The 16,968-nt window shown below is 37.1% G+C and overlaps 2 protein-coding genes across 2 annotated transcripts; one reads left to right on the top strand and one right to left on the bottom strand.

Moving 5' to 3' along the window:
• Positions 1 to 1,804: 1,804 nt before the first annotated feature.
• Positions 1,805 to 4,221, bottom strand: LOC148910666 (uncharacterized). Its single transcript, XM_089031058.1, has 3 exons — positions 4,052 to 4,221; positions 2,681 to 3,661; positions 1,805 to 2,545 (listed from the first exon to the last, which is right to left on the bottom strand). The coding sequence occupies exons 1-3, from the start codon at positions 4,184 to 4,186 to the stop codon at positions 1,805 to 1,807; spliced, it is 1,857 nt and encodes a 618-aa protein (XP_088887184.1). The 5' UTR covers positions 4,187 to 4,221.
• Positions 4,222 to 6,490: 2,269 nt separating this feature from the next.
• On the top strand, positions 6,491 to 12,652 carry LOC148910665 (endothelin-converting enzyme 1-like). Its single transcript, XM_089031057.1, has 9 exons — positions 6,491 to 6,539; positions 6,944 to 7,105; positions 7,593 to 7,647; positions 8,688 to 8,755; positions 9,636 to 9,766; positions 10,173 to 10,241; positions 10,541 to 10,639; positions 11,486 to 11,556; positions 11,948 to 12,652. The coding sequence occupies exons 1-9, from the start codon at positions 6,491 to 6,493 to the stop codon at positions 12,054 to 12,056; spliced, it is 813 nt and encodes a 270-aa protein (XP_088887183.1). The 3' UTR covers positions 12,057 to 12,652.
• The last annotated feature ends 4,316 nt before the right edge of the window (positions 12,653 to 16,968 follow it).

The following is a 16,968-nucleotide window of genomic DNA, read 5'->3' as shown; positions in this document are numbered from 1 at the left end:
TAAGATAACGAAGAATCTTTTGAGGCTCAGATTCAAACACGCTTTGCTATTCGCGACTGAGAAGTGGACTGAGTATTGTAAGCAAACTTGAATAACTAACAAAGTGTCTAACGATTACAGTAGGGATTGCTCACCATATTTTCGGATTACTTCAGACTATTCTGCTTTAACCGTTGAATATTATTTATAGTTGGGTGAAGAATAAGTAGTCGTTCTATTTTTCTTGCTCCTAGCATGATAAATTGGGAAAGGACGGTAATCTGAGATGTAAACATGTAATCCACAATGCATGCCGCTTAAAACAATACACGTCACCAGTGACACCAAACTGACAGTGACATCTGATTATAAGATATCGTCGTGTGTTTCATATTTTTGAGATGAATTTCCTAGGTAACTGAGGATAAACTAACAAACTTTACCTTCAAGAGAGACAGACTGTCTGACACTTCAAACGTGCTAATTAGCGAACGTTTCAAAATAAACGTGGAAATCGCTGTATTTTCCATAAGAGATGTTCAGGTTCTCGCACTGCAAATACAGGCGTTGACTAATTCTTGCAGGAGATGTAAGTATGGCTTCTTGCGTCTTGTCTTAATGTGAGACGTCTCAAGCTCGAAGGAGACACAGATTTCCTGAAGCATTTGGATTGAAAAAGATGATAGCTTGGATTTGGATGCCATTTCGCAGATATTGTAATGATCAAACATGATTGGATGTTGTGCAGAAACCAGTTCCATTACTTCATTCATTACATCAAACAATTCTTTTTCTTTGTTTTCCTCATTTTTCTTCATTTCATCGTTGTCTTCGTCATCAGCTGAGCCTAGCTTCTTTTTTCTTGCCAAACGCGAGAAAAAGCCTGCAATTTGTTGCGACGTAAGATATTCATTCTTATTGAACATACTTGAGCCATCTTTGTTTTTGGCCCTTCTCATGGTCTGGGCCACAGCTGCAGGATTGGCCTTCCTTCCAGTTGATTCTCCGTTTTCAAAAATATCGGTTAGATAGTTTTTCTGTGCTTCATTAAATATTTTTCGTTTTGCTGCTGATTTTAGTGCCCATCCTTTAGGAAGCACTTGATCATGATCTAGATTGACGGTAGTGTCCCCATCTATCTGAGGAACGTCAGTAGCACCATGCTCTAGCTTTGTAGCGTACATAATCATAGCTCTGTCATACAGAGTTTCATGCTCAAGAACATATTTGTGGCTTCCATAATCAATATGCTTTTCGAGAGAAGAATATCTCTGAAAAGACATAATACAGCCTTCTTCGGGGCAAAAGAATAACGCATTTTCGTCATTTCGACCAATTTTCGCGCCCTCACTATCTTCGTCTTGGTTATCTTCTGTTAAGTTGACATCATCATCATTATCATCATCGTCATCATCATCGTCATCATCATCATTGTCCTTAACTTTTTTTACCTTCTGCAGTGACTCAGCTTTAAGAGCGGGTTTTTTTGTCGGCATTTTTCTTGCTTTGATGGAAACAAAGGTAACCTTTGATACTTCATAATCTGGAATCTTGTTGAGCTTTGGCAATTTGTTGGGCAGATTAAAGCTACTCCAAGGCATAAATTTGCCAGCACCAATTTCATAAGCCCTCCAAACCGTAATTCCTTCATTGCTGTAAGCGATGTTGTTAATAAAGCTCACACCTTCCCATATTTCTGATAAGTCTGGAGAAGCTTGAGCGCCGCACAGTGTTACTCTTACCCCAGGGATTCCTCCAAATGACTCCATAGCACACTTCATTTGTTGAGCAGTATCTATATCATGTCCTGAGTTTAAATACTTCTTCATATGATTCTTGATAGTTGCAGCCTTTCTATCGCATGCGCCTTTGCCGCCCTGTCTGAGAAATCAATGCGCACTAGATTAAAGTCATTTTGTGATGCAACCTGATAAATGCCAAGGATTGTCGATGCAGAATGATAACATCCGGCATTATCTTGTCTGAGGTAAAGAGAGGTAATGTCAGAAGTGATGCTCTTAAGTTGCTGTAGAACGTCGTCAAAAATAGCCAGAACAGCAGGACTGTCCTGAATGCAGCTTTCAAATATATGTACAAACGTCAACATTTTCATTTCTCCTTCATCTGTTTTGGTCATGGCAACAGTTATGTGCCAGGGGATCCCGCGCTTACCAAACCAGTCTTGCTGGCTTTCTCGGAACTTTCTTGGCAAAAACTTCATTGCCCAGTCGGAAACTAAAAGCACTGCCTCCTTTCTTAAATCTTTAATAATTTCTTGCCTTGCTTGATCTTGATTAATTGATCGTAAAAGATGGGACTTCCAGGCCTCGATGTTCTGCGCGGACTGGGAGATCAAGAACTCCATTTCTCCTTTATCTTCCAAGGTGCATCTAGTGCTTTCTACTACGCATTTTATTTCTTTCAGAGTTACAGGAAATAAGTTACATCTATCGCATTTCAGGTCATGCTCGTGGTCACAGTCAATCATGTGGTCATCTTCACTTGGATAACTTAGGGCGTGCGTTCTGCAATGATCTGCAACCTTTGAGCTTTTGGTAACGTGAACCTTCAACAAAACATTATAACGATATTATGCATGTATTTCATGATGCTCATTGGTTTGGAGCTTGGGACTTTACTGCAGCGTGCGCTTTCAATAATGAATTGTTGCAGAATAACTGAAAGTGAACATTTAGTTTACCTTATAGTCGCCTTTGAAGTAACGCTTTGCTAGTTTGAGATTCTGCTTTATTTCCTTCGCCCAAGTAAGCCCATTCCCGTAAGTGTCTCCAAGCTTTTCAACCAACTCTTCAAGATCATCAAAGGCTTTTGCTCCAAGTGCTGAAAAGTTGTCTAAGCCCTGTAAAGATTTGCGTATTGAAGCTGAACATACGCTGAGAACTCTGCATAACGAACTACGACTCATTGGTTTGAAACCTGTCTCTTGACAATAGCTTTGGTACTGACAAATAATTTGCTCAGGTATCAAAGATCGTATAACATTTGGGATCCTGATTTCTGTTTGTGACGATAACTTTAGCGTTTTCTCGCCAAATGGCAAATCTTGTACAATATGTGAGCTGGTAATGAATATAATGAAGTGCTCAAGCTTTTCTGGTTGAACGTACATTCGCGTGTTCTTAGTGGAAGGTAAAACTGCCCCTCTGCCGTGGAGTAAAAGGTGGTGTCTTGCAAGATTGAAGCGATATCTTGTCAAACTAGGTATCCACCTGCGAAGCTCTTTAAAACTCAATTTGTCCGCCATGATGGATAATATCTGTCTGCGGGTGCTCCAAGAACTGCTGTTATTGTAGCATTCAGATAAAGCCTTCATAAGGGAGTTATCAACACTACATTTATTAGACTTCGTTTCTTTCAATGCAGAAAATAGCATTTCAGAATCTTCAGGAGCAATCTCCTTCAGGCATGCATCTACAACCTGTTGCGTTTTCCGGATATGAAAACGCTTTGTGCGCTCTGATGTTTGTTCCCATGGCAACGAAAGAGAATGACGAATAGGGCTAATGTCCCGTGAACAAAGGAAGGCATTCAATTTTTCTTTTGGGGAAGGAACAACCTCCGTTTCTTCCACAGTGACGGATAAGTAAGAAGATTCGCTTGGTTGATACAGACTTGTAGGCGTGGAGAACTTTGGATTAAACGTCACCTCCTCCTTTTTGTCCTAAAATTATTTAACAAAAAAAATAATTATAAAAAATATAAGAAAATGAACGCACTTCTAATTCTGATTTCATTTATCGGTAGAATACGTAAATTCCCGACCCACAAAAACATGTAAAATACGCATTAACGTTTCGTTGATTTTCAGAGTTTCCCACTTCCTCTCCCTTCCCTTCCCACTCCCCTTCCCATTTCCCGCTCCACACGTTTTCATATTATACCAATTCGCCGCCACTCGCGCCGCCTTTACTAATTTAATCTGATTAGCAAACCGACTAACAAATAAATAAATAAAATAACCAAGGGTTTTGAAAACAGCACTAACGCACAAAAATCATTTATTTTAGTAACAAAAGCATTCCTTCAGTTTTCAAGGAGAAAAGATTTTTACCAGCGACAAATTACTTATTTGCTCAACAATCCTCTGTTCATCCAGTTCTTGTTTTTGGGAGGCGCTGGTGGTGACCGGAGTCTGTAAATCGGAGTCTTCGAGTTGTTTAAGAGTTTTTCTGCAATTTATGCACATTCCTACAAGTAAATGAAAGAAACATTTTTATTACTATAAAAGTATTTCATAGAAAGAAAAAATGCGCAAATCAAACCTCGAGGATCATTAAGAATGCAAACTTGTTACTGACCTGAACCTACTTGTAGGAATACGCCAGTCTTATTTAATATCGTAGACGAATCGGATTTTCCTATTCCTCTTTCAAATCTCGGCCATTTGGTCTTTTGATGCTTAGATATTTCAACAGGTACTCTACACCTTGTATTGCAACCTCTTGTCCATCCCAATCCTAATTTTGAACGATGGAATGGACATATTGACCACGTATCAACATCATTTGGACAAACAAATATGGCTGCCCGACTCAAGATCAAGTTAACTTCATTTTCGGGGCCAGAGAACGCAAAGGCGGTCTTGTGGTCGAAAATCTCCTTTCTGCAGGCCAATAAAGGGATTATGGTAGTATCTCGTTTCCTGTCCTTTGGATCGAACCCACAGCTTCCTCCAACCAAAGATTTAAAAGAGCAACTAGCTTCCATTTTATGTTTACAAGCACCTTAATCAACAACACCAACTCGCATCTGAATTTTTCTTATTGTATTTCTATTTTATCTAGCAGTGGAAAACAACATGCATAACTAGAATCAGATGTCACTGTCAGTTTTTTGGTGACGTGTATTGTTTTAAGCGGCATGCATTGTGGATTACATGTTTACATCTCAGATTACCGTCCTTTCCCAATTTATCATGCTAGGAGCAAGAAAAATAGAACGACTACTTATTCTTCACCTAACTATAAATAATATTCAACGGTTAAAGCAGAATAGTCTGAAGTAATCCGAAAATATGGTGAGCAATCCCTACTGTAATCGTTCAACACTTTGTTAGTTATTCAAGTTTGCTTACAATACTCAGTCCACTTCTCAGTCGCGAATAGCAAAGCGTGTTTGAATCTGAGCCTCAAAAGATTCTTCGTTATCTTAAAAATAATAACTTAGGCCTTTTAAAGTATTTTTGCTTTAGATTATTGCTCGAAAAACGAACAAACTCGGATTTATTGCGTTGTTTGTGCAGAACTATTGAAATCGACTGATCTTTGCCGACAGAGAAATCGCTGAATTTTTTAAGAATTTCAAGCTTTTTATTTACGCGATAAATAATTTACCCAACCAAATTTCAGTGGAATAAGATTATATAGCATCTTAACTTTAACTAGCCCAAATTTTAGCCAATTATTTTATATAGCACATACCAAAATATTTTTTAAAACTTTCTATACTCTTGGTATTGTAAAATGTATGGGTCAAAAAAAAATTTTTTTCGTCTTGAAAAAGGAAACTGAGATAGCTGAACATTTTCCTAATACAAGTTTAGATACCAATTGATAAGATTATAATGGTTTTATATGTCTGAATTACTTTTCTTTGCGACGTGAAGGCTCTGAAGTAGTCGATTTCTTTCCGCCGTCAAAAGGCTGAAATCCGCAAAAATCAATTTTCTCGTTTTTCTCGTAAAATAAGCGATATTTTTAAAAACAAACTACATAGTGGTTCTAGTTAGAATAAGGCCTACCTAAGGTTAGAATATGAGCGAAATCGATTTTTCGACCGTTGCCACAAAATTTCAAAATTGTTCGATTTTTGCTGACATCCCCTCTTAAAGGTTTACAAAGCTAAATAAAGGACGAATATTTGTTGTCGTAATATGCTCTCCGTGTTATATTTCCTCCAGCATTAAAATAATATCAAGCTTATCTATAGAAATATAAAAAGTTTTTAGAGAAAGTCGTTGATTTGTCGATTCGTCGGGAAAAATGCTTGTTAAAAAAAAAAAAAAATATATATATATATACGATTGTTTGCTAAAACCACACACCTGAATTCTTGAAGAACACTTCTTGATCCATCTTTGACTACATGAAAGTTTTTTTTATTTGTTTTTGGTCTATGACTTGTCCTAAAGCGATTTTTTCTGTTCATTTGAGAGCCGCATTTGTGAGTAGTTTTGCTTTGACATCAAGCGGGATTCCTGTGTTGTGTACACGGACGGACGGACGGACGGCGGACGGACGGAAGGGACGTCAGTCTAGAGGACAATGAGCCCAATACTTAGAGGGGGACTAGCACGAAAATCACTGGTTAAAGTTTTTTTAGGATGGGAAGTGTTATAGTTTAAAGAATTTGTATAGGAGTCTGTGACGTCATACACTCAACACTAAACATCGCTCCATACATTTCTTTGTATTTTGTAGCCAAAATATCCGCTAGTTTTATACTCAGTATTGAAGGAAAAAATATCATAAAATGACTCTAATCACAAGTTATGTACGTTAAGTCCCTCAGCGAACGTTATTACTCTAATCACAAGTTATGTACGTTAAGTCCCTCAGCGAACCTTTGGGTTTAATAGAAAAAGAGTAAAACATGAAGTTTTCTTGTAAAGAAATAGATGGAGCGATGTTTAGTGTATGACGTCACAGACACCTACAAAAATTCGTAAAAACATAATACTTCCCATTGGAATATTAAGGCAAATTTAGCCAGTGATTATTAAACCCTTAAAGATTATTCCATTGAAGTTTCAGCCAAATTAAATTTCGGACGATTTTAGTATTTTTACACAAGTGAAAATTATAAATCCGGCGCGCTCATTGGTCACAATTTACGTCTTATGCGCACGCTCGTTTGTCAATTTGTGCCGCTTGCAGTGATAAAAAAAAAAAAATGAAAAAAAAAAACCCCTCTCTCTATCAATTATTATATTCGCTGGTGTTAGGCGCAGTGAATATTCGCTCTAAGACTCGCGTCTCGTTAATTATTCCCCAATATTCACGTCGCCATCGGCGAATAATTGTTGAATATTTGTTCATTTTTAGGTGGTGGTTTACGAAACCTCAGTATGCTGGTGCCTTTTATTTGCGTAAGAGTAATACTATATGTAAGTAGAATAAAGTCAATCCAAACTTTACAAATATACTTTATCCCAACCGTGGTATATACACCTATTTCAGAAATCGTTGTCGCACCAAAAGTCTCAAGCAACAAGCCAAGACTGCAGAGAACGCTGTTACTTTTAGCTGTAATTAGTTTATTCATGGTGCATTTTCATTTATTGACTTCACAAATTGCTCCAAGCAAGGCTGCTTGAGATGATAATTAGTGTAGAGCTATAGCCACTTGCATGAACCATGAATAAATCAATTAGGATTAAAAGTACCTGCGTATTCTGGAGCCTTGGCTTGTTACTTGAGGCTCTTGGTGGGACAACGATTTTCGAAATATATAAACTAGGTGTAAATAAATTATCGTAGTATGTACCACACTTGAGAACTAAAGACTCTCCACGATAAGTACTACTTTATTTATATTTTGTACCGGTGATCGTACCTCTAATGCTGAGTTCATTTTATGAATTGTATCTTTAGTTCTTACAGACGGGATTATCAGACCACCCTTCGTGTACAAGAGTGACTCCTTGAAGTAAGACTATGTTCTTATTTTCTTTATACATTATATACTGATATAAATGATGATTGGACACAGTATATACATATATATATACTCTCTAGATCTTGGTTTTATATGCAGCTTTTTGAAAAAACGTTGTCGCTGAACGGCTCCGCGACTACTCGACTAGCCCGAACGGAAGTATGAGTAGAAATAACTGAAGCAGTAAAATTTTAGCTGGCGCTAAAGAATATCATGGAGAGTACAGCTCGAATGAATGTTTACCTTCGCATTCTACGAAAAGAAAACAAGTTAATAGCTTCTTCTTTCGGTTCAGTTTTCATGCCGAGGACTTGTGTCATTCAAACCGCTCGTCAGCGTAGATCTTTACTGTATGCTCGAGACATGGCTAACGAAATGGAAACGCTGTGACCTCAAGACGTAGCTAATAATATTTGCAGATAACCCTTCAGTGATTTTTACCCATACTCTTTTTCGGTGTAGTCGAGTCGTAATCGCGAAGCTGGTCAGCGACAACGTTTTTTCAAAGGACTGTATACAACCATATATGCAAAAACGTTGACCCTATATATATATATATTATAGAGAGAGAGAGAAAGAAAAAGAGAGAGAGAGAAAGAAAGAGAGAGAGAGAGAGAGAGATTTTCTTTTTATTATCTAAACACAAGCCAAAACCTGTTGAAAACTTTGGAAAAGAAGTCATGTATATCTTCACTAGTGAGGAAATGGAAATATGTCACTGAGGTCCCGGATGCAGTTCGTATGAAAAAATACGAGTGGTGTATTTCCCAGTAAAACCCTAATGTCTATATGATAAATATACACTAGTATATCAAAAGCATATGAAAAGCAAATCAGAAATTATGGTATATCGTCGCTGATATTTTTCAGAAACCCCGAGTTATAACCAACTAGGGAAAAAATATCAGGGATGATATCCCATAATTTCTGATGTGAAATGAGTCAACAAGATAAGTACCCAATCTCTACTCATTTCCATCAATCCCTTTAGTTGTGTGCGCTACAAAAAAGCAATTCTTTATCGTTTTCAGAGCGCTAAATTTTGGTGCTCTTGGGTTTTTCATCGCACATGAGATAACACATGGATTCGATAACGTTGGTAAGGAACAGGATTGTGTAAACGAAGCAAAGGAAAAAAACTAAGGGAAAAATTGCTATACCTATTCGTTTAGAAATAATAAATGTTGAAGTTATAGAACAGTGGTCAGTATTAAATACGGTAGCAAGGAATAAAAACAAAACTTAAGATTGGTTCCACAGAAATTGATCTAACCGCCGTCCATTGTTGTGGACGAAAAAACTAGGTTTTTTTATTGAACACCTCTACGCATGACAACCGCAAAGTCTGCTGTAAGATTTTTGAGCCCACGATACTAGTGAGCATATCCTTTTATTAAAACTGCTGACTGACAATAGAGAAAAACCTTTGCGCATATGCGCATTTTCTAAGAATTTTGAAGAGTTTGAGTGAGAAAATATTTTTTGTTTTTTCAAGTGTATGAAAACGTTCGAGAGAACTGTCGGACCAAGATACTGTATTAACAAACACAATATGAAAGAATTAGTAGCCTTAAGTTTCAAGCATGGACGCTAAGTTTTGGCATTTTGGCAAGTCCAATTTATCGGACAGGTTTGAAAGCCAAATTTACATATTTACAAATTTGCATACGAATTCAGAGCATGCGCAGGCGTTTTTCACTCGTGTCTTGCTGACTATTAACGAGCGCACTATTTTCGCTGTCATCAGTTGCCTAGTAACGCTAACGCATGCGCAACAGAAAAAGTGAGACAAACGTATAGAAAACACGACAAAACTAAACAATTCTCTAGGAGGAATAAATAAAGGTTTTAAGATAATTGTTTGAATGTCTTATATCATTTTGTCAAATTCACATGGTGAGGAACAAGAAAGAACGAAGACCATTTGTAGACTCCATTTACTATTGAGTAATGAAAATATATTATTTATTTTATTCCAGGCAGCAAGTTTAACAAAGAAGGTGAAATAAGCTCTCAATGGTGGACAAATAGTTCTCTTCACAATTTCAAAGCCAAAATCCAGTGTATCATCGATCAGTATTCAAGATACCTGCTACTCGGACTTTATCCCGTAAGTGGCTCCTTAACTAGTTGAGATTTGTTTTGATAATTTGACATGTAAAGTACGTGATTACTCCCCAATATATAATAATCATCTTAGTTTAGGTTTCTTACCGTCTTGAATCCAATGTCAGAATACGTTGAAATTTCTTTTTTGGATTCTTTTGTTGTGGAATCCAAAATGCAAATCAGATTCTGTTTAGCTCTTGAAGTCCAGAAGAATAAGCAGCTTTACCCTTCTTTTTTTTCCTTTCTTCCTTGCTTTATGCTTTGTTTTCTTTGTTCTTTTTCCCCTTCCATTTCTTCTCAATCTATCATTTTTTCTTTATCTAGCTGTTTTTTTGATGACATGTATTGATGTATTGAGCAATGTAATGACCACCTTTCTTTAGTTTGTTATTAATCTTGTCCATTAGCTCAAAGCTAGGGGCCGTCATTTAGGCGAAAATATCGCAGACAATGGTGGATTTAAAGCTGCTCTCAAGGTAAATAGAGAAGTATTTTAGCTCAGGCGTATTTCTTTTATCATTTCAAACCCTTTAAAGACCTTTGAATGACATATATTCATGATTAATAAACCAATGTTGTGGTCTGAAATAAAGGATTTGAAAATGTTTTCCTTGTTATCCTCGTTGATCCGCCTCCCCCTCCCATCACAATGCTGCGCCTCCGTCTACAGATATGGACCATCCTCCCTCCCCTCCCTTCCCTTCCCTCCCCCTCCCCCCACTCCCCCTCCTATTCCTTACCCCCAACGTACTAAAACCTTTACATGTTTTTGCAGGCTTACTTCAATTGGTCAAACAAAAACGTCAATGACCTATGGTTGTTACCAGGATTAAACTTCACTAATGAACAGCTATTCTACATAGGATTTGGACAGGTACCATAACCATAGATTAATATTAATGTGGAATTGATTTGAAACACACGGCACGGTAACAGATTGCATCAGCCAATCGCAATGACATATACATTGAACTCTCTTAATCCGTCAGAATACTGGTACGATAACGGAGCATACCGCCTCAGCCAATCACAGTAACATATACATTGAACTCTCTTAATCCGTCAGAATACTGGTACGGTAACGGAGCAACCGTCTCAGCCCATCACAGTAACATATACATTCAATTCTCTTTATCCGTCAGAATACTGGTACGGTAACGGAGCAACCGTCTCAGCCCATCACAGTAACATATACATTCAATTCTCTTTATCCGTCAGAATACTGGTACGGTAACGGAGCATACCGCCTCAGCCAATCACAGTAACATATACATTGAATTCTCTTAATCCGTCAGAATACTGGTACGATAACGGAGCAACCGTCTCAGCCAATCACAGTAACATATACATTGAATTCTCTTAATCCGTCAGAATACTGGTACGGTAACGGTACGAATTCCATTCAAACTAAGCACAGCCCACTAGCTTTGTAACAATGCAGTCAGAAATTTAGACATTTCCAATTTCATGCACCAATACGAATGTTGAGGAAATGACGTAAATTTTCATTACTTACTAGTTAAAAACTGAGGCTTAGATTTTTTCAATGGAAAGTCTCAATGTCTCGCAGGAAAAACTCAAAAAACGAAAAGGCTTATCCAGTGTACTAAAAATGTGTTGTGCTGCAGCAGTGTGTATCCCAGCTGATCATGATATTTTCTACATACAATACATATCTTACTGAGCTAATATAATTTTTTTTTCCTGTTATTAATAACAGACTTTATGCTATCACGGTACAGATGAATACAGAATATCGTTCTTGAATAAAATCACAGAACCGGAATTCAGGTTTGATATTCAGCTGTGCTCTATAGCTAGAAGCAAGGCCATAAGGAAGCTTTTCACCGTTCTGATACGTTTTCACTTCCACTTTCCCTTTCTATTTCTATCCACTTTCCCCCTACTGCTATTCATCTGTATTGCCATTTACATTTCTATACTACTTTGTGTTTGTATTTATTCATTTTTCATCTCAATTCCATTTCCATTTCTATTTCCTTTTTGATTGCTACTTCCTTCCTGTTTCTACTTCATTTTAATTTGTCTTTTGTTAATTTAATTTAATTAATATTTTCCTCATTCCCATTCCTACTTCCATTCCCATTCCTCATTCTATTTCTACCAGTACTTCCCACATCCAATCTCATTCTTTCTTTTTCCATTCATGTTTTTTCCATAGGGTTAAAGGAACACTATCGAACTCTGTCGAGTTTGCCAACGCATTCAACTGCCAGCCAAACAGTCCGATGAATCCGACGACTAAATGCTCTATTTGGAGTACTCAGTAAGGATGGTTCTCCTGGTGGCCCATTGTCTGATATATTATGGGTAAACCCTAATAGACATCATAAGATTCCCGTCTTCCGTAAAAACCAGCTTGTGAGTTGAGAGTTGTGTGTTTAGAATATTCAATGTAGTGGTGGTGAGCGTGGACTATGTCACAAACACCTATTCAAAAAAGTACGGCTGGTGAAGTTTTTGTTGCTTGTTGCCACATACCATGCGTGAACTACACTATGGGCGACGTGAATTCAGTGTGCAAAAGGTCTCAACCATATGAAATATTCCTAAGCTTTGTCTGCATGTTATTCCGGCATATAGTAACACAATGACCACTATAATAAATTCCAATCTTGTTAAGCATCATGGAACATGAGTTCGTATACTTTGTCTACACGCTTTACCAGCATAATATCTGTGCTAACGTTATTTGCATTAACTAGAATACATGAGGTCCAAACTTGTTAAGCAGCATTCAACATTATGCAACAACACCTTCACCAACCTTTTATTGGATGAGCTGTATATCCACGACGCAATATAAAATAATCTACTTATAAAAGTTAATAATGAATGTATACTGTTATGAAAGGTCTGCGGCTATGCTAATAAAAAAAAAATAGTTGACACAAAACACGCCGTCTAAGGAGTTTGCTTCTCTCAAAGAAAATGTCCTCTTTTGTCAGAATATATTTATAAAGAGAATGCTTCTACACCACCTTCTCACTCATGACCGACAGCCCCATGGTCCGTACTGCTGTGGCCATTCTTTAGCCAGTCTTCGTTATATACCTTGGTTAGTAATCCTTTGCCATTTCAGACCACTTGTCATCCTAGCTTGAGAAAAAGCTTCTTTTTGTTTGAGTTGTGTCTAGATACAAGTGTCTTTTTATGGTGTCAAATGATGTCAAAACAAAAAACCATAACAAAAAAGGAAAAAAGAGGGCGTGGGGGTCAAAAAGGTCAAGTACGGACGAACAGGACACGAATACTAATGCAAACTGTTAAATAAAGAAAGGATATTCTAGGGAATGATAGATGGTCTTTCTAAGAAATAATTTATTATTATCCCACATTACATCACATTATATAATATTACGATATGAGAAAAGATTCATGGTCTTGAATGGGAAAACATGTACATCCAAGTTTGCAAAACCGAATCTACTTCCTGTTTGCACTTTACCATGAAACAGGGAAAGCCAAGGGCGGATCCAGAAAAAAATATGAGGGGGGGGGGGAGGGGGGGGGGCTAATGGAGTTTAGGGGAGGGGGGCTTGAGTTTTGGGGGGGGGCTAATTGAGTTGGGGGGGGGGGGGGGGCTAATCGAGTTTCTTCCGTCAACACAACGGAAAACAATATAAAAAAGCATCGTATTTTTCTGCTGAAGGGGGACTTTAGCCCCCCTTTGCGCCCCCCCCCCCCCTGGATCCGTCCTTGAAAATTGCGATTACTTTGAATAAGGTTATGTTAATTATGCCTGTTCATTGGTCATGATTAGGGTTTTCCAAGTTCATTTGACAATTCAAAATTAAGTCCCTGAACACTACTTTGACAAGTTGCAACAATGAGAAGTTTTATGCTTGTTTATGGGTCAACACTTCAATCTTTATCATACTATAGCTAATCGAATCAACTGTACTTCTTGGATGCCTAAGGCACGCGATAGACCGGGTTTTCTTTTATGTGTTAATAAAACCTAATTTACGTGACCACGAGTGCATCGGACGGACGGACGGACGGAAGATGAAAGGGAGGGATGGGTTGATAGAATAAATTCATAGCAAAGACAACTAATAAGCCTTTTCATAGTTTAAGAATCGATTCCACTGCGCATGCGCATTTCTCACCTTCTTTTGTTTAATTAAGAACAAAAGAAGATTTAGACAAAAGAAGGTGAGAAATTCGGGATAAAATCGCATGCGCAGTGGAATCGATTCTTAAACTATGAAAAGGCTTATTGCGGTAGATAGATAAATAGATAGTTTTATTCAGAAAACATTGCAGCCTATAGGCTGAATTGCGTTTATGTTACATATGAATATGATAAATAAAATACAAATAATAAATTCAATTCAAAATAGGAATTTAAAATTATAAAAAAGATATATGTACTTTAAATCTATATTTACTGAATTACACCTATGCTTTGTAAAATGAATTTACTTATTATTCGTACCGGATGAATCGCGTCGAGTATAGTGTCCAGGAGACTCGTAGAAGAGATGTGTATCAAATGCTCCCAGTACACTGCGGTCCACCCTAGGGGATTAAACAAACAGACAATGCAAGACCATATGAAACTTACGCTTAACAAAAGGTCAACAAAAGGAAACTGACGCTCACGCCCCCTCCTAAATCACGGTCAAACACGCAATTTTGAACATTTTTTTGCACATCTTGTTGGATATATTCATCTCTTCTAACAATATGAAAAAGGTAGCAACGGAAAACGATAGAATAACATCTCCTTTCAATGTTTTTAGTTTTCTGGATCTCGTAGATTATTTTTTACCCCGGTCAATTTGGAATTTTTGATCAACGGTGAGGTCAATGTTTGTATGGCTTTCCTCATATTTCAGCACACGTACATGCACAAAAACCCCTATAAATAGCTCCAAAATCAACCAATCAAAAAGGTAGCAGCTGAATTGATTAGTATATGGAAAAACCCGCATTTTGATGTAAAACAGACCCACATTCGTAAGGATTTTACGCGGTCAAAATGAATTCGAATGTTATACTTCTTGCCTCTCTCGTACTGATTCTCTTCGCTGCCCCTGCTGTCGAAGCACTTGGAGAGCAATCTTCCGAAGGAGGTTCGAAAGGAGCAGAATTTCCTCATTTTTTCCACGAAATCAATAAGTAAGTAGCGTTGAAATTGATTTCTGGAAATGCGCGGGAATACTATAGTTTTAATTATATGTTTCCTAAAATACAACGCGATGGTGGAGAAAGCTATGAGTCGGCATTGAAGACTATTGTTGAAAAGGTTCTGGACGAATCGGGTCTTAAAGGGATCACCGTCAACAACAGAATTATCGGTGCGATCAAAACTCAAATTTACAATTTACAAGCAAAAGTTAAAGCAGCACGGTTAAAAGGCGGTGGCAGGTTGGCAAAGAAAATTTTAGACTCGTGGAAAAATGGAAAGACCTATCGGTTCAAAATATATTACAACGAGTTAGATGTTGGAAAACTTAAAGAGGAAAATGGAGAATTAAGGAAAACAAAAAGAAAACTTGAAGAATCATTAGTCCAAGAAAAGGTTAAAAAACTACACGTTGAAGAAAAACTCACGGACGCCTTAAAAAGAACAGAAAAACAAAGGAACTATTATAAGAAACAATTCAGAGCAATAGCGCTAAAAGTTGCCAGAAAACAAAACAAAGTGAGAGGTCCAGAAAAAAATAAAACTTTTAATGAATACTCCCCACAGCAAAGGACAAGAATAAGATCTAGTTTGAAAGAACAATGCAAGACAACACTATCCTTTCTTGGCCTTTATAATTTTATGGCTACGAAAGTTGAAGTTTTTAATCCTGATACGGGAATGTTTGAGACTTTTGAGCTAGCTAACGAACAAGATATAGATTTTACTAACGCCCCAACAAAAGAATTGACTAGTGATGACATCAATGAACTGAATACCTGGTTATATATCAAAGACAAATTCAATCTTTCCAATGAAGCATGGAATGAACTTGCTCAAAAATCCAAGGAAATTCCATGTCAATATAAAATGGTAAAGAGGATGCAAGCATTGAATAGTCAATGGGAAGTGAGGCCAACGCCTGGTGATGCTGAAGGTATTCAGATTGAATTTGCTAAGAGTTTAGAAGAGCAAATAAAAAGGCTACAGAAACAGGGAGAACTGCTGGAAGGAAATACCATACAGGTCAAAATCAGTGGTGATGGGACTAATGTTGGAAGGACTTTAAAACTTGAAAACATTACTTATACGATTTTAAACGAAAAAGATATTGCTATGGGAGAGAAAGGTAATTATATACTAGCAGTCATAAAAATACAAGAAGATTATGATAACTTAAGAATATCCCTTTCTGATCTTACGAATGAAATGTCTAAATTAAAAGAAATTACTGTCAATAATATAACATATAACATAGAATATTTTCTGGGTGGGGATTGGAAATTTTTAGCTTTAGTTTGTGGGTTGGGAAAGGCAAACCAAGATCATGCATGCATATGGTGCAAGTGCCCAAGAATGGAAAGGCATGATACTACTAAAACATGGTCAATTAGTGATTCAAAGCAAGGAGCAAGATCCCTTGATGAAATATCTAATCATGCCAAGTCTAAAAAATTTAATTGTAAAGCTGTTCCTCTCTTCCCTTTTATTCCTATTGATCATGTAATTATTGATAACTTACATTTATTCTTAAGAATATCAGATAATTTAATTGAGCTACTGATTAGAGAACTCAGAAGGCAGGATGCAGTTGACAAGCTAAAAAAATTTCCAAATGGATTTCAAAGGGATAAGTACAAGCACATGACAGGCTATGAAACCTTTCTAAACAACATTGGAATATCATTTTCATGGAAAATCAAAAAAGATACTAAAAAATTAGAATATAGAGATCTAACTGGCCCTGAAAAACTTATTTTATTTCAGCATATTAACTTTTTCTACACTTCTTCCATTTTATGACAAATGTAATGATCTTGAAAAACTCTGGATTGATTTCATAGAAATCATAGGGGACCTCAAACTTACATTTTCATCTGAGGAGAGCATTATCAATTTGAAATGCAAAATCAGAAATTTCTTCTCCTTATTTCTCTCTTTATATCAGGCAAAAGATGTGACACCCTATATGCATGCGCTGTATGCCCATGTTCCCGAGTTCTTATCACCGTACAAGAATCTCGCATATTTTACACAACAAGGGATGG

This window comes from Actinia tenebrosa, unplaced genomic scaffold (genome assembly GCF_029948245.1).
Source record: "Actinia tenebrosa isolate PJP-AT-01 unplaced genomic scaffold, QUT_ActTen_1.0 PGA_scaffold16__25_contigs__length_10494907, whole genome shotgun sequence".
NCBI lineage: Eukaryota > Metazoa > Cnidaria > Anthozoa > Actiniaria > Actiniidae > Actinia > Actinia tenebrosa.
This window is presented reverse-complemented; position numbering and strand designations above follow the sequence as displayed.